This window comes from Equus caballus, chromosome 26, assembly GCF_041296265.1.
Source record: "Equus caballus isolate H_3958 breed thoroughbred chromosome 26, TB-T2T, whole genome shotgun sequence".
Lineage (NCBI taxonomy): Eukaryota > Metazoa > Chordata > Mammalia > Perissodactyla > Equidae > Equus > Equus caballus.
The window spans coordinates 35836866-35854637 of record NC_091709.1 but is presented as its reverse complement, the minus strand read 5'-3'; the positions used below and the strand labels follow the sequence as shown (position 1 = coordinate 35854637).

The 17772-nt window shown below is 51.3% G+C and overlaps 1 protein-coding gene across 2 annotated transcripts in view; it reads right to left on the bottom strand.

Moving 5' to 3' along the window:
* Window positions 1-1019: 1019 nt before the first annotated feature.
* Window positions 1020-17772, bottom strand: part of HUNK (hormonally up-regulated Neu-associated kinase) — a 102036-nt gene continuing 85283 nt past the window's right edge. Inside the window, exons 8-11 of one of the 2 annotated variants that reach the window (XM_023630009.2) lie at window positions 17569-17652; window positions 12315-12362; window positions 7394-7574; window positions 1020-4376 (exon numbers count right to left, since the gene is read on the bottom strand). In XM_023630009.2, coding sequence (XP_023485777.2) covers window positions 3718-4376; window positions 7394-7574; window positions 12315-12362; window positions 17569-17652 — 972 coding nt within the window. In that variant the 3' untranslated portion in view covers window positions 1020-3717. The remainder of the gene's footprint in view (window positions 4377-7393; window positions 7575-12314; window positions 12363-17568; window positions 17653-17772) is intronic. The other variant, XM_023630010.2, reaches the window with a different exon arrangement.

The following is a 17772-nucleotide window of genomic DNA, read 5'->3' as shown; positions in this document are numbered from 1 at the left end:
GGGGTTGCTGCTTACTTGGGAGATCTGTTGAGCAAGTCTTTCTCCAGCTCTGAGAGTGGATGGTGGATGGCGGGAACAGCATGATGCTCAGAATTGCAAGAAGCTGCACAATTTTGAAAATGACTGAACGATCTGGTCCATGGATGGACCTCAGATACCTGCTATGACAGCTTGATCGCTGTTGACCTTCCCCTCTGTCCACGGCGGCCACACTCTGATTTCTCCCTGTCCTTTGAAGGAGGAGCCCTCCACCCAGACCCGCTCTCACTCAAGAACATGGGGGAGTGCGCTCAAACCATCTGGGGCCCCAGCATTCTCTTTTTCAAAAAGTCTGGGGGTGAACCAGGCTATCTCAGGTGTCTTATTGTTCTAAAATGTTGTGATTCCTAAAAGAAAATATCATCATCAAAACTAGATACTCGTTCTTACCCCCACCCCGACCCCATCAAACTTCAGAGAGAACTTCAGATCATGAAACAATGAGTCTCTCCACTTTCTACCCTGCCACCCTCTGAGCCACAGAGTACAGGGGACACAAGGGGTTAGGCAAGGTGGTATATGTGATAACCTTTATGTGAACACTTAGGAATGAAATGGGAACTGGGACGATCTAAACAGCCAATCTAGACACCCTCTTCCAAGCAGCCCATCACCCCTCTTCCGCATCCCTCACCAAGGCCTAAAGCAAGGACAAAATCTAGAGGGAGTGTTTACAGATGTCATTCTTCACGCACCATTTTCAGAGTCTCCATGGGAAATCCAAATTCCCCCAAAAAAGAAAAGTGCTGATTCGTCTTGAACCGCCGTATGTCAGTCAAAAAGACTTTTGTAGGCAGACCTGTTGCAAGTGAAATGAAGCAGCGATCCTGAAGCAGAAAATGCCCTCGAATGCCCCACAGCTGGATTCCCCCTTGTATCCGGTCAGTTGCTGGGCCAAGAACTTTACATAGACAATGGTTACGACTATTTGCAACACGCTCAAGGCTTTAGGATTTATCAGCATAGAAAGGAAGCAGTCATAGTGAGGGAAAAGTATATTTCACAGTCATTATAAAAGTACATATATTTAATAATGGTGACATAAATACAGTCCTTACTTATGACCAAACCGCACAATTAAATTTGACTTCCTTCTAGACTTCACACAATAAGAGTTCAGTCATTTCCATGGGTAACTACAGGCTGACTGAGAACACAGGCTCAGACTAATGAGAGACAGTCATGGGTCAAAGAGCTAACACGCTTTGTACTTACCAAAGAATACTCAAGTTTTCCATATAAATATAATAAAATAATAAAGAATTTAACATTTCTTCTTTCACTCGATTTCATAGATTTGTCAGGTGCTCACACACACAAAAATACAGCTCACCCCTCTTCCCCACTCCCCCTCACCTCTCACTGGGTTCGGAATAAACCTGAGGTCACAGTTCAAGTTACCAACGGCGACACGGTCAGTTAGCTGGATGATAGTCTGCAGCTGTTCTTGAAGCAAGCGAGGAACGGGAAACAGGTTCCGACCATCTAACAGCGACGCAGAAACACTCACGTTGTCAAGGAAGGTAAGATACAAGAAAAAGACATCAAGGACTAGAGGCAGTTCACAAGGCACAGGAACACAGCCCGCAAACCTGCAGAGCGGGACACTCGCAGCTCGAAACCATCAAAAAGGTTTCTTCACCCATCGAAAATCAAACAGTTCACATCAAATGGAGAGAGTCTCGTGTGGAAAAGCTTCTTTTCTTCTCTCTGCTTAAAAAGCTCTATTTTCAATGGAAAGTTCCAGAACCCAGTCTGGAGCCCTACAAAGGAATAACACAACAGCTGGGAGTCTGACCTCCTCATCACAAGCCCTAGGGCTGGGCGATCTCATCAAGGGGGAAGCAGACACTCCAGGTCCTGTCAAGGTCAGCCAGGACTGGGCACCGCCCGCAGTGGCTTCTGGGGCCAGCCAAATACCTGCTCTCTCCTCGCTGAGTAGGAGACGTGTGGGGCCAAAGGAAATCACCACTGGGAAATGAGAAAAGATGAAGAACCACTTCACTCTCCGGCACGGGCTGGCTGCCAATGGACGTGAAGGCAGGCTTTGCAATCCTCAAGGGCAGTGACCTGTTTTGGAACCAGTGGGACTGAGAGGACGAGCCCTAGGGTGGCCACAGCAGTGGTTTCTGGTCACGCCCGCACTTGTCAACAGTTGAAGACGCCAGGCTGTGGTGTAACTTGTCTCCTGAGCTAACTGCTATCCAACCTGTGCTAATTCTTCTTCCTTCCCCAATTCTGCTCACGGCCGAGTGGTCCCTGCCAAGTGCCAGGGCCCAGGCCCCACGTGGAGACAGCCCCCGGCAGGCTCCAGCTCAACATGGTCAGACAACACTGGGGTCCACAAAACACGCACACATGGACGGCATGGACACAGAACCGGAGACGCATCTTTGGTTCAATCCTTGACAAAAGGTGTGAAAACAGAACACGAATTCAAAAGCCTATTTGAGAAACACTGCTTTCCTCCAAGAAGACATGCGTTGTGTTATGAACTTGACTCCTGCCAGGCCAGGCAAGCCTGCTCCCAGGTCCCAGCAAACTAGCTGAGCTCTCTAAACCTCACTTACTCTCTTGGCAGCTTGAAAACTGTATTGCACAGAGGTAACGGTGTCTTCTTGCCATGCAAATTCAACCATAACCATCTTCCTTCTTTCTAAATAACCAACTGTAATGATGTTCCACGCCTTCCAGAAGGATCGGGGCTCTGTGGATGCAATGGGAAGAGCACAGGGCCGGCTGTGACCACGCCCCTCCGGCAGGCTCCCGTGGTTCACCAGCCACTGAAAACATCCCTGGTGAGCTCTTATGCTCTCACGCTTAGCCTCACGGGAAAATATCAGTTTGGTGAAATCACTTCTTGTCTCTCTATCTAGGTTTTTAAAAATTACGTTACTTCGATTTAACAACATCACATAAAGAGAAATCATCTTTGGAGAAGATAATTCGACCGTTAGCAAGTTTTAGCCAATAAAGAAAAAAAATCTGTCAAAACCTTGCTTGGCAACTGAGTGTCCCCTTCGGTCTTTTCCTTTCCTTCGGGTCCCTACTGTTTGGATCAGTCCTTGCCCAGCTTCCCCTTTCAGCGATGGTGGCGGAGGTTCCAGCCCACCTTCCTCTGAGGTTCTGGGCACCTGGCCCTCCTCCCTGGATGGCCAGCTCCTGCCGGCCTGTGGGGATTCACTGCTGTGAAAGGAAGAGAAACCATGGCCGAGATGAGCTGCTGTGTGATGCCTCAGTCAGTCCCCATGTGACCGTGGCCGACTGCTGAAAAGAGAACAATCCACTGAGAGGCACACACAGAGCACAAAGTGAAGAGAGATCGTGTCACAGTCTGTAATCTGGGTAGCCCAGAGGCCGATGCATGGTTTTTACCCCAAGCCCAGCCGAGGGAGGTGGGCGGAGGGCGGGTGAGTAGGTGGAAGGAAGAATGACATGAATGCTTGGAACTGGCTGCACCCGCAGCCAGCCCTTCTCGTGGATTCCAGCATCTCTGGCGGTCCCTGCGCAGGACTGTGTTGTACAGGCTTTGGGTTTGTGGATTTCAGCTGTTCCACAGTTGGGACCTTGTGTGGCAGGAGTAGATGAGGCCACGGAATCTTCACACCCTGACGGATGTGTGGAGCTCTGTTCCATTGCTTCCCTTAGAAAAACCCAGAATCCTGCCACGGGCCCAGGTTAACACTGGCCTTTGACCCCATCGGCCAGGTCGAAAGAGAGGCTCACAGGGGCCATGGGCTGCAGTGGGGGCATGCTGGCCTCCAGGGGCCTGTCTGCAGAGGGCTGCAGGCTCTGATGCCGCTTCCTCAACATCTGTCCGATGCCCATCATGGGGAACCGGCCTCGGCTTTTCACACAGTTCGGGCTCCCCAGCGGCTGCGTGGTGCCGTTGCTGGGAACCGGAGGTGGGGAACACACGCCTTCCTCTTTGGGGGGGCTGTTCTTATCTTCGTGAGCAAAGGAGACCAGGGTGGGATGCAAGGGAGTTTGCAGAGGCGACGAGCTCCCGGGCAGCAGAACCGGGGAGAGCGTCCGCTCACTGGGATGCCCGCGAGCCACGCCCCCCGGGGAGCCGAGAATCCTGTAGTGATGGGATGGGGACAGCAGTTCTATTTGGTCATCGCGATCGACGGATTCGAAGGAGCGCACCATCTCCAGCAACAGGGGGTCTTCCTTGGGGGTGATTCCGGTGCTCCCAGGCCCCGGCTGAGGGGGCTCCGGTTTCTTGACAATCCTGGGGGTCCTGGGAGGTGGGACGGGGATGAACTCCATGGAAGAGGAAGCCACACAATTGGAATCTGAGGTTTTTCGGAAAATATTGCGGCAGCCGAAGGAATCTGCATACCAAGAAAGCAAACGAAATGATGAAGACAGCCACGTGAATAGTGGCCCTTCTCCCGCTTGCTCTGACCTCCAGCTGGACCGAGACAGTGCATTACCTAGGGAGGTCAGAAAGAATCAAGAGGCAAACGGCCTCAGCATCCGACTCTCCCCACAGGGGACCAGACGGTCTTTCTAGAAAGGGGTGGACAGAAGGCTGAAGGCTGGTGACAGGAGGCCTCCTGAGCTCTGATCTGCCTCATGGCACCAGCTTAACATCTGCTCTCCTTTTGGTGGCTTAAAATTCTGGACCCTGCCAAAGAGCCTTTGGAACAAAAAAGGTACGTGGTTCAACAGAACAGCCACAAAACTAGAATCACACCGAGCCCAGCTTGCTGAGGACCTGAGAATGGGAAGGAGCACTTCCCTCATGAATTTTTTTCTTTTTGGAATTGTGGTTAAAAAATACGTAATGAAAATTTATCATCTTAACCATTTTTAAGTGTCCAGATCAGTCGTGTTAAGTGCATTCACATTGTTGTGAAATAGAACTCTTCTTACAAATCTAAAACTCTGAACTCACTCAACAGCAACTCCCCATTCCCCCACCGCCCGGGCCCTGGCAGCCACCGTTCCACTTTCTGTCTGTGAATTTGACTATGCTGGGGACCTCATATAAGCAGAATCTACGGTTTTGTCCTTTTGTGACTGGCTTGTGTCACTTGGCATAGCCCTTGAGGTTCATCCGTGTTGTAGCGTGTGCCAGAATTTCTTTCCTTTTTAGGGCTCCCTCATGACTCAATCCCACCAGAGCCTCATGCAATTCTGAACAGCAGTGAAGCACTCTTCATCTATATATTTGAGGCCACGAGCCAATCCCCACGGTTTCTATCTCAAGTTGGCAGAGTCTGGAATCCAGGTTTGCAGATTGTGCCAGAAATGAAAGGGAAAAACCCCCACAAATTTGGAGCCGAGGGAAGCAAAGCCAAGTTCCCATGGACCGGGCTCTCTGAGCTCCCTTTTCCACCATCACCTTTTACAGGCCCCCGTCGAGGCCCGGCTGCAAGAACAAGCTGCTGCCCATGGGGAGTGATTGCGGGAGCAGCCAAGGGGCACTGGGAATCCTCTTCACCTTACATAAATAAATACACAGATCCCTAAATAAGTCTCCTGCTCAGGCTGGCACAGATGCCTGAGACTCACCAGCAGAGAGAAGTAGAATTTCATTACCGGCTCACGTCTCCTCTCCGGTGTCCCGGCTGTACCTGACCGTCCCCTCCCCTCCCCGGGATGGCTGTGTGGCCCCCACTGGTAGCCCAACTTCTCCCTCTGCCCAGCCCTGCTTCCTTCCCTTCCCCACAGGTGTAGATTTGAGAGGACGCAACCCACACACACCCTGCAACCCACACACACCCTGCGGATCTCCACCTCAGGGTCAGCTCCCAGCACACAGACAGGGACACTGCATCACCCCCCCGGAGAAAGGGCATGGTCACCGGCCGGCCCTGGGAGCACGTCCGCCAGCCCCTCTTCATCCCACCCTTATCAGGAGGCAGCAAGCGATGCTGGTCAGGAGAGAAAGCTCTGGAGCCGGGCCGCCCGGTTGGAAATCTGGACCCGCTGCATACCAGCTCTGTGGCTTTGAACAACCCTCCGTGCCTATTTCCTCATTTCTAGAAATGGGGTGAGGATAATCTCACTGGTTGGAGTCAGGAGCCTGAAACAGAGGCTGCCACACAGTGAGCGCTCCGTATTAGCAATCATACCGCCTCCTGGCTGCTTCTAAGCTAACACGCTCTGAGGATGGGATTTCCTAAATCCCAGGATGAAGGAAAAAAGCAAAGAAACAAACCCAGTGACAGTTGGACCAGGAAAGTTCCCAGGGGAAGCACCATGGAATGGATGCACCTCTTGGCTGGCAAAGTTATCCCAAATTATGCAGCACTGGCCTAGACTTCCGTAGGGAGATCACAGGATACCACCATCAAGGGCCTGAATTTGCTGCTGGTTAGAAGCCAGAAAGGAGAATCCGCTAAAGAGGGACAAGTGGGGAGACCCCTGCCTGCCTGAAACCTGAGAATGAAACTGAGGCAAATGGAATTGCTCTTCTTGGGGTGAGAACCAGGCCTCTCTTAGGGTAAGACCTGTGCTGTTTGCTGCTGTTGGAATCTCCCAACGCTTTCCTGCTTCCCCAGGGAACCACTCAGACAGCCCTGGTCATCTCTGACCCTCAGTCTCTTCATATTTAAAACAAAGGGATTGAAGATGGGCCTGCACCATCTCTCCCATGCCCTTTCAGTAATAAGACCCTGTCCTCCACCCCATGGTTCTGTCTCAGGACATGCCCCTGCTCCCTGCACCCCCATGCCCGTTTCTCAGTGTGTGTTAAGTCCGTGTGGTGCTTCCTTTCCACATCCCTCGATGCTCGTCCCAGAGGAGGGAGACTCATGTTTATCAGTTAGCTGATGTGCTGGACTCCGAACCAGGTGGAGAAGCCCACCTGTGTATCTCATTTAATCCACCCTATAGCTCTGGCATGTAGGTTTCCTTTCACAAGGAAGGGAACCAATTAAGATCCTCCGAGGGTAAGGAATTTGGGCCACAAGCCACAGAACTGGGGTTGGAGCTCCCTCCCCCAGCCCAGAGCCCAGACTGTAGCTATCACTTCATCAGGGTCCTCTATTCTGCTGAAGGCTGGCACACACCGTGTCCCCGATCACCACTCCCATACCCCATCTCTGCCCCTGCAATGCTGTACACCCATCCCTGGTTCAATAATACCATGCACCCCATCTCTCTGCCCACGGTACCGTGCATCCTATCCCTGCTTTCACAAATCCCACCCACACAAGTGGCCAGTACCACGCAGTCTGGACCCTGATGCTTCCTGGTTGCCTCAGGTGTGTTAACTCTGCTTTCCCATGGGCACAATAATCGTGTCTATCCCAGGAGCACACGCAGCCACCCGTGAGGGGTACACAGGGGCCACGAGGCTCAACATGAGTGGCCTAGAGAGCGCCCCGAGCTGACCCACCTTTGTCAGGGAAGCCGGACTTGGGGGCCTTCCGGTCCTTCAGCAGGGCCTTGGTGTTCTGAATCTGCGTGATGAGCGAGGCCGAGGGCTGTTTGTGTGAGGGCAGGTTCTTGTCCATCTTCTTGGAAAATGGCCGATGAAGAAAATCCCCTCTTTTTTCTTGTTCTTTGGGCTTTTTATCCTTCAAATCAGAAGCAAACATATGTACTCAGATGCACAAAAGAACATACAAGGTGATTTCTCTTTGAAGAGTTATCCAGGTAGATTCGAGAAACCCCAGCCTTTCAACACCCGGCTCTCAGCTGTGTGCGCAACAACCAGCGCAGAGGCCCAGCGATGCTCCGAAGAACCCACCTCCTCTCCCTGGACCACACGCAAGCTGCAGTTGCCCCCGGCTCCCTGCACAGTGCTGTTCTGAGGTGTTCCAGCAAGGGCAAGGTCATGCCTAGGAGGTCATCCATTCTAGAACAAGCTGAATGAACTAAGGCAGAGCAGATGAGGACTTCTGGAAATCTGCCATCTCATTTAAAGTGGGGCCCTAAGATTCTGCCCACAGTGGTGGCTTTGCAAAGGCATCTTGGCAAAGGAAACATAACAGCTTGCATCCTACCATCGGGTCTTGTGTTCGGTCAAGCCGAGGTGGTGGACAGCAAACCCATGCAGCCCTGAGCCACCTGGGTGAGTTTTGGCTCTTTCCTACTCTCTGGCCATGTGAGCACTTACTTATGTACTTAAAAGTGGCACTATTTAGCTGTTTTTGCTATAAATCTTGCCTTTATTGAACTTGCTTATAATCCCTCTGATGGGAGTGAATTTGACTATTCTATATATCTTCAACCCCACAGCCTCTGGCATAAAGCCAGGCACTTAGAGAAAGCTTAATAAATAGTTATTGAAATGTTAAAAAAAAAAAAAAAACGGAACTGAATTAAAATTAATTGAGTTCAAGCTTCTGGGAAGGGTGGTGCCACTAAGTTGTTTTCTGGCCCTAAAGACTGTGTTTTATGTTTACTGACCTCACCACGAGTGAGCAAAAAAAGACAGATTTTCACATTTTTAATTTTTTTAAACTTTAAGAGCATTTGCAATTCAAGAGAGCTCATCTATCTTTCATTGATGTTGTTGAGAATCTTCTCAAGAAAACATCCCCGTGCATTTCTATCGCCCTTTCCAAGGGGGATTTTCAAAGCCTTTACAGATTGAAGTTCATTATGGCCAGGTTTCTTTCTTTCGTTTTTTCTTTCTTTCTTTTTTTTTTTTTTTTGCTGAGGAAGATTCACCCTGAGCTAACATCTGTGCCAATCTTCCTCTATTTTGTATGTGGGTCACCACCACAGCATGGCCATGAGTGGTGTAGGTCTACGCCTGGGATCCGAACCTGCAAACCTGGGCCACCAAAGCAGAGCAAACGAGCTTAACCACTGCACCATGGGGCGGGCCCCATTATGCCCAGTTTTGAATGGAAAAGAACAGCAGGGAAGAAATGGGAAAGTGGGATTGCTGAACCAAGCACTGAGTATCACTGTGAGGGCAATAGCTCCCTGGGGGTCGAAGCCTTGGCTGAGGTGGCTTGTCCCCAATGGAGGGGTGAGGCTGGAAGAAAGGAGAGGCGAAGTTCCCATAGAGTCCTTCCCCAGCATCGGAACAGCCCCCACCAGCCTTTCCTGAGGACCCTCGGGGTACCAGGCGCTGCGTCATGACCCATGATGAGGCAAATCCTGTTAGCCCCCTTACAGACAGGGGAAGCGCCTGAAGTGGTTAAGTAATTCACCCAGGAGCCAGCGGAAAAGTCAGATTTTCATAGCCCTGAAAGTGGGTGTTCTTAACCCTTGACTTGACACTGTCTTCTGGAAGCCTGGGGCAGGGCCAGGCGATTCCAGCAACGGAGAGAAAGGCTGGGTAGACAGCGGCTGCCCAGGGGCAGGGACCATGCCATAATGTGGTCCTAGGGCTCCAGGTCGGTATGTGGGATGGCACGGAGGAGACTGTGTGCTCCATGTCATTAACAGGATGCCCCAGAAGGGAAGGGCCAGCTGCCCCAGGTCGTCTTGGTTGGGGCCAATCACGGTTCTCCTCCGCTTTCCTCTCCGTTTCTGGGAAACACCAGCAGTCCGCCTTCTCAAAGGCCAAGGAGAGTGAGCTGTCACTCCACCTCGCCCCGAGCATCAAAGGGGATGCCACGGGCCTGTCTGAAAAGTCCAGCAGAATCCCCTCCTTTTGCTCCGTTCTACCTCTGTTTCTATGAGAAACATCACCTGTTCTACCCGTTAACACCTTAACAGGAAAAAAGAAATCAAGCGCACTTCTGTGATCCACTGTGCAACAGTATTCAGAAGGAAAGACAAAACTGCGGTCCCCTTGTTTTGAGGACTATTTTTTAGAGCGATGAGCACCCCTGCCTTTACAGTACTCCATGATCCCTACGCTTAGAGAGCTGCTGGCAGCCTCATGGGTTCATCTCAGCTCCTCCCCAACTCTCCCTGGGTTCCCCAAAGCTAAGGAATCCAGATGCAAAATGTCTGGGGCCAATATCACCACCCAGAGAGAGAGATCATTAGCACCAGGTGGTGTACAAGGCATGAGAGTTTTCTGTAGAAAGAGACCAAGTTTGGCTCCAGAAATCTCGCCTGTAATCAACAAAGGGATATTTGCCAACAAGCACAAAGCCAGCTCCAGGGGCAGCAGAAAGGGGAAATGGACTGAGGACTGAAATCCTGGGCCACCCTGCTAGGGCCACCCTGTTGAACTTAATCCCAGGATCCTGCACCCTGGTGTTTCCTCCAACTCCCCCCCCCCCCCCCCACCCCGCAAGAATGCCCTTCTCCAGCCTAAAAGGATGGGTGATTTCATAGCGACCCATTTCTAAGGGGATGCCAGGAATTCATCACTAGCTGCTCCCTGCTGGAGACGAACCTCTGAGTCAGGCCATGTGGAAGGGTCAACAGCCCACAAGAAACGTGTTTGTTTACAAGCAGCCAGTCTCAGTGCCCTCCAAGTGCAGGTTACCAAATGCAACTGATCACCCAATTATACCTTTTTATTTGCATGGCCTATTTTCTCCAAAAGAAATTTCCTAGGGAGCAGGATGCTAAATTGCCTTATGTAACAGAAACAGATTTTCAGAAGGACTAATTATGTTCCCCCTTCGACACGCCTGCACCCACTCTCGCGCTCCCCTCCCAGCCATGCTGCTGCCTGCTCTGCCTCCTCCGATTCTCATGGGAGCTGCTCCCCTCACCGGCGTGCGCCCGAGGGTGGGCGATGGACTGAAGCTGTAGGTTCAGGGGGTCCTCAGGCACCTGCACTGCACAGTCCCGAACCCCCAAGGACGATGAGAGAGGGGACCAACGGAACCCCAGATGCAAGCCCCATGCAAAGCAGCTTCTTGTTTTCTTTAAACCATTTTCTACCCACTGCATATGCATGGACATTTACAAAACTGGATACTTTGAAAATGTGGCCCCATAAAGGATTATCTACCCAACTCTTTTAATGTCGTGGATTGTTTGATGGGAGAGAGGAAGAAGCCAGTGAGTGATGGTTCACTGGGCTTCCAGAGGGAGGTGTCTGTAGGCTCGACAGCCAGCAGGAGGAAGCCGGTCCTGGGCCTCTGAGATCTGAGCTCCAGGGCGCTGGTCCCCTTAGGCCTGTGTGACTCCAGCCTCCTGCATTCCAAAGAGCCTCACCCCGACTCCTTCCCAGTTGTGCTCCTGTGGGTGTAGCAGGGTGACCTCTGGCAAGTCACCTCCCTTTGAGGGACATGTCTCCCCATCTGTAACCAAAAGGGTGGGTCCTCCCAGCTCTTCAAATGTAAAAATGAACCTCGCTTCTCCCCTGCTTCATCGTCTGAAAGGCAGAGGCATCAGTTTAAGGCGGACAGATGCAAACACGCCTCCCCGTCACCCCAGGCTGTAGGAAGAACTCCTGCCTGGGAAAGTGGCCTTGCTTCTCTCGCAGTGAAAAGCTGACCACAGAGAGTGTTGCTGGCCACAGAGTAGTGCTAGGGGCCTGAGGCGAGCTGAAGCTGTTTTCTTTGGGAAACTCTCAGTCCAGCTCAGCGTGGGCTTTCCTGGAGCGTGGCTAACCTCCCCTGGCTGTTGGGAACCTCAGAACTAGGTGCGGGTCGTGAACACCTGGGATGGCCCAGGGGCCCAGGTGTTGTTTGCCTGTTGACTTTGGTTCCTTGCTGCCCATCACGTAAGGGAAAGCCACAGAGGCCTGCTTTTGCCGTAGGAAAAACACAAAAACACGAATGAGTTGAGATAAAGAGGGCTCGGTTCATAAATTAGGCCACTGAACCGGGAAGCTCTGTTGCAAACCCCACTTCTCCGACAGGTAGAAACATGAATGCGTAGCCAAGTGTGTACTCACAGCAAGACAATAAAAAACAGGCAATGTAACACAGAAAGCAGCAATCTGATCTGAGGGGATTCTGATAAAGCCACTCACAACAGGGTTCTGCATGTGTTAATTCAGGATAACAGAGTCCAGAGACTGGGGCAGGGAGCCACCAACCCTCAGGGTCATAGATGATGGTTAACTTCATGTGTCAACTGGGCTAGGACATGGCGCTGGATGTTTGATCAAACACCAGTCTAGATGTTTCCGTGAAGGTATTTTTTAGATGTGATGAACATGTAAATTCATAGACTGCGTAAAGCAGATGGTCCTCGACAGCGTGGGTGGGCCTCATCCAATCAGTTGAAGGCCTTGAGAGAAAAAGACAAAGGTTTCCTAAGGAAGAAGGAATTCTGCCTCTAGAGAGCCTTGGGACTCAAGCTGAAATACCAACTCTACCATGTGTCTCCAAGCATGAGACGGACAGACACACACACACACACACACACACACACACATACATCCTATTGGTTCCAATTCTCTGGAGAACTGACTAACCCATCATAACCCCCCAGGTTCCTACCTGCAGAGCATGGAATTCAAAGTCTCTTGTCCAGGTGTCCAGGGAGGCCTGCGAAAAGCAGCATTTTTCAACAATACAAGAAGCTGCACCTGCTGTTAATTCTCTAAACTCCATCCCCTACCACTTGCAGCTCTGGTTGGAAATTATTCATTTCCATGTTTACAGACAAGAAACCAAACTCCTAAATCATTGTGGAAGCAGGCAGCAGATGTCCTAACTCATGCACGGAACAGATTTTCTAGGTAAGCTTTGTATTAAAGTCTAAGACACAGAACGGAGGCTGTAATGATGAGTCAGCAGTTCCACGCGTTTTCTCAAACAGCTAAGACACCGCAAGCCGCACCTGAAGTCCCTCCTACCCCCACCTGCATCCTCTCCCAGTCCCCAGAGGTAACTACCGTTCTGATTTCCAACAGCACAGACGGTTTGATTCCAAACATTATTTTAAAAAGTTGTATGGATTTTGAAATAAGACACGAGGTGAACATTTTAATATTTTACCTTTCAACTTATAGTCCCCGTTATGGGTTGAATGGTAGCCCCCCAAAATTCATATGTCGGAGTCCTAACCCCCAGGACTTCCAAATGTGACTTTATTTGAAATCAGGGTCAGGACAGGCCTGTCATGTCCCTTGGAAGCTTGGGGGAGATGGGGTTGTGAAAGCTCATTCCCCTTTGCCTTTGAGAAGGGGGCCTGTTGGTGTCACCTCTACAGAGGTAATCAAATTGAGATGAGGTCATTAGGGTGGGCCCTGATGCAATGTGACTAGTGTCCTTATAAAAAGACGGAGACTGGACACACACACACACACAGGGAGAACGCCATGTGAGGACAAAGGCAGAGATTGGGGTGACGTGTCTACAAGACAAGGAACGCCAAAGATTGCCAGCCATCAGGAGAAGCTAGGAGAGGGACATGGAACAGATTCTCCCTCCCAGGCCTCAGAGCGAACCAACCCTGCCCACATCTTCTTCTCTGACGTCTGACCTCCAGAACCGCGAGATAATCAATTTCTGTTGATTACGCCACTCAGTTCGCGGTACTTGGTCAGGGCAGTCCTAGCCAGCTAACACAGTCCCTCTGCCACCCCCCGCACAACTTTTCTTCCAAATCAGCAATATTACTTTGACACTACAGAGAAGCCCTCCTAGTTCTGTTTTACATTTTTCTACAAATTAACATTATTTTTAAAGACTTTAATAACAAAAATGGCTTCCGGCTCTATATGGCTTTAATAAGCCAGTTTAGAAACGAGGACTGCCCCGCCTCGACCCCCACAGTCCTCAAGGGCCTCTGTTTTAGGAACAGGAGTCCCTGGGGCCCACGCCCGAGGCACTCTTAGACCAGACAGGTGTCCTACTTTCACAAACATAATTTCTGCCTTTTACGGGAGGAAGAGGTGGAGAAAGTGGTGAAGTCATAAAAGCACAATCACAGTACTGTCATCCCAGGAGGGAGGTTTTTTTCAACTTAATTCAACTCCTTTGTCTCCTAGGAGAAAAAGAACTGGAATCAGGAAAAACAAAGAGGCCGTGGCTAGCCTACAATGCGGGGACACGGCCCCTGGGCCGCCCCCGTTCAGCCAACCTGAATCTTCCCTCCACCACGCCCTCTCCCAACCCCCCCACCTCCCCTGCCGCTTGGCGGCTTCTTCTCCTGGACCAGCCGATGGCAACTGGAACGAAACCCACAGAGGCTCTAAGTGGGCTTTTCCTAGAAAATCTGAGCTCTTTCAGACTTTCTTAACACTTTGTCTAACTGGCCCCACTCCACTTTCTAGGTTCCAAGGGAGAGGCGTTTGATAATCTAGTAAGAGCCTGTAATTTAATTAGCAGAAGTATCACGGCAGTTTGGAGAAAACAAATGGATCATAGAGAATTGAAATTCTGTTTTCCCATTAGCGTTCCTATTGAAACCCAAACCGTTAAATATTCCAACAAATGTTTAAAACGCTCAATATGTGTTTTTGGGCCAAATGAAATAACCATCCACAAAAAATAATCTGGATGAGAAAAAGAGGTCCCTTTCCCATCACAGTTCTGATACTTTCAAATACACCACCGCAGGGGGCCGGGTGCGAGGGCAGCCAAGGACATGGGCATGGGCAAAGTGGGTTAGAGGCCACTAAGGTGCACGCATAGGGGTACCTGGTGCATCTAAGTCTGAATTACTCCTTGAAGCCATAAGGAGTCTGATACAAACCAAGAGGCAGGGGTGCCAAACAGTGAATTCTGCATGCCCTGGTCACCCCAGCCGCGGTGACCACCCTCGGTGCAACTGAGCATAAGAGGTCCCTCTCTGCCTTAGGGCATGGCATCCAGTGATGACAATGCAACATGTGTGCTATGCTGCAGGTGTCCCCTCTACTTTAATCAAGCTAGGCGTCCCTCCCGGAATGTTCCACCTTCTCCAGCTGCTGTCCCAATTCTATTTTCTGAGACTTGGGTCAAGGTCCACTTGATTCTTTCATTCGCTCATCTAGCAAATATTTATCAAGCACCTACTGTGTGCCAGGCATCGTGCAGTCTTCAGGGATGCTGTGAGGAGCAAAAGAGACCCAGCCCCTGTTCTTAGGGACTCACTGGCCAGAGTGGGAGAGAAACATTAGCCAAATAATCCCTGAAAATGTAACGCTGCAAATGGGACAAGCCCGAGGTGCACAACGAGGTGTGACAGCTTGTACTGGAGGGATGCGTCCCAGGGGCAGAGGTCAGAGGTTGGCATGGAGCCATGAGAAACTGACCCTGCCTGCAGGTCTGAAGATATACAGACATTAACTCAGCAACGAGGGGTGGAGAGAACATTCTGGAAGAGGGAACAGGGTGTTCACAGTCCTGGCAGCCAAGAGAGCAGAGAAATCTGAAGGCCCGTGGGACTGAGCACAAAGCAAGAAGCAGGGCCGTGTGTGTGGGCCTGGGAGATGAGGCTGGGGAAGCAAGCAGAGGCCAGTCCCATCTGTGACACGGCGGCCACGTCACAGAGTTTGCCCTTCAGGTTAAAGAAGTCTTTGAAGGTTTCGAGCAAGGAAGGGACAGGATCTGATTTGAGGGTGGACAGCTTGCTCTGGCTGGTGTGCACACAAGAGAGTGCCAGGCAGTCATGGGAACGGGCGAGACCCGTTAGGAGGCCATGGCAGAGGTCCAGGCAAGAGGCCATGGTGGCTGGGACCGGGGCGGGAGGACGAGCATGGAGAGGACAGAGGGCTTCGAGAGCTTTAGGAGTCAAATTGGCAGAACTTGGTGACCGACTGGCTCTGGGGGTGAGGGAAAGGAATTTAAAAGGACTCCTGGGTTTCTGCCCTGTACCGAGGGCGGGGCTGCCATTTGGAGGCAGAGAATGGGGGGGTGGGCGGCGTCTGGTTCCGGGCATGCTAGATTGGAGACACCTCCACTCAGGCACGAGGAGGTTTAGAAAACAACTGGCCAGAGGGTCTGGAGCTCAGGGGAGGCTGGTCCCTACACCACCTCCGCTCTCCTGCTCTCAGCCTGAAAGCCATGCATGGGCTTGCTGGTCAGCCCCAGCCTGCACAGCCCGCCCTCCAAAAGCTTATCTCCATCCTTATCATGCTGGTGCCCACAGCCTGTCTCAGAAGAAGGAGGCCTCCAGCCTTGGGGTCAAGGCTGAGCTCCACCCTGGCTGCTGTGAATGTGTACCCCTCCCCTCCCACCACTGGAGTTCCTTCTATCTCCTCCACCTTCCCACCTCCCTGTGTGTCCTTCAAGCAGAGGCCATGTCCTCTCCTCCTCTTCATTGCCGGTGTCACTGACAGAGATCTGGGCTGTCTTTCCTCCCCTAAATCCATGCAATCTCTTTTCTGCCTATTCCACTTCCATCAAACTGTTCTCTCTAAGGTCCCAGGATAACTAACTGCTCAGTCGACACCAGTGACCATTTAATACTTGGCCTTTCCCATGGTCTCCCTGGATCACTGCCTCTTGGGTCACCTGCAGACTCCCTGGCCACCCCTGACATCTTCACTGGTTTCTCTGTCATCAGTGTCTCCTCTTCTCTGCCTCCTTAAATCGAGCCGTCCCCCAGGCTCTGTCTACATTGGACAGCTGTGATACCCTCCTCTGGCCTTGACACTCAGGGGCGGCCCCTTCCCCATGCTCCTGTCACATCTTCCCGTGGCGCCTCACAGCTCAGCACTTGCGTCACCTGCATCACTGTGTTGCCCTGGGCTGTGTCCCACTTGCTTTCTGTGGCTGCCAAGGAGCCACAGTGCTCAGTTACCACCCACCGCTTCACTGCAGCCTGGCGCTCAGGAACAACCCGGGAGGACTTCCTTCCTGGTGACACGCGAGGCTTGTGGAATCAGGGTGAAAGTTCTGAGTTGGAAAAGGGAAGAGGGAAGTGGGCAGGCCCATCAGCCTCGGGCAGGGTGTGGAGGAAGGGTCCTTTTTGGATCTCTCTTCAAATGAAGGAATTCTGGGTGTAGTGGGAGAGGCTCCTGTGCCAGAGGGACTTGGGGCACATGGGAGAGGCTCCGGAGGGCAAACAGAAGTGGGTTCCCAGGAAAATCACTGAGAAGACAGAGGACCCCACTTGACAAAATGGCGAGTGAGGAGTCCTGGGTTGGGGAGCACCCTCACCCCGTGCTTCTGGCCCTGGATCTGGAGTTCCCAGGCACAGTCTCTTTACGAGCACGTATCTGGGGTCCAAACTGGGGAAATTTGCCATATGTCCCCAGTTTTTACTCTGGATTCAAAGAATCTTGGTATTTTCTCACAGGTATGTGCTAGGTAGCATCAGGTCAGCAGGGAGAGCTGAATGGAAGAGCTCGCTTTCGTCCAAAACTTCTCCCATTTTTCTCAGTTCCTCGTCTTACTTTCTTCTCCTGATGCCAAGCAGTCCCTTCACTTACATTTCTGAGCATCTCATTTTTGCCTTCTGGAGATCTGACAGTGGTTTCCGACCTTGGCTGCTCAATGGAATTGTCCAGGGAACTTTAAAAAATACTGACCCCCAAGTCCAGACCCCTGAGATTCAATAGAACTGGTCCAAGATGTGGCCTGGGCACCCAGATGGCCTAACGCTTCCCGATGGTTCTAATGTGCGGCCACAGCTGAGAACCATCCTTTGGAGATTGAGCAATGGTTACTCTGTCGTAAACCAATTTCTCCAGGGCTCAGTCAAGTGTTTGATCTTTGCTACTTCTATGAACCATAATAAGTGGTTTCCTTTCCACTCCCCTCCCCAAATGGAAATCCACCCTTCCTAAGCGATCCTGGGTTTTGCTTTGGCGTCACTCACCTCAAAGGGCTCCTTGGTGGGCCTGCACTTTTCTATCTGGTAGAGCTGGGTCTTGTAGCAGACACTGTCCTGGATGTCAGATTTCTACCAGAGGGGAAGAGAAAACAAACGTAGCTTAACAAATGGGAAATGGAAATGTCCATTAAGCAGTCATTAATTTTTAAACCAGCACTTGGCTGTGAAAGTGCCAGAAGTGGTTGGCAA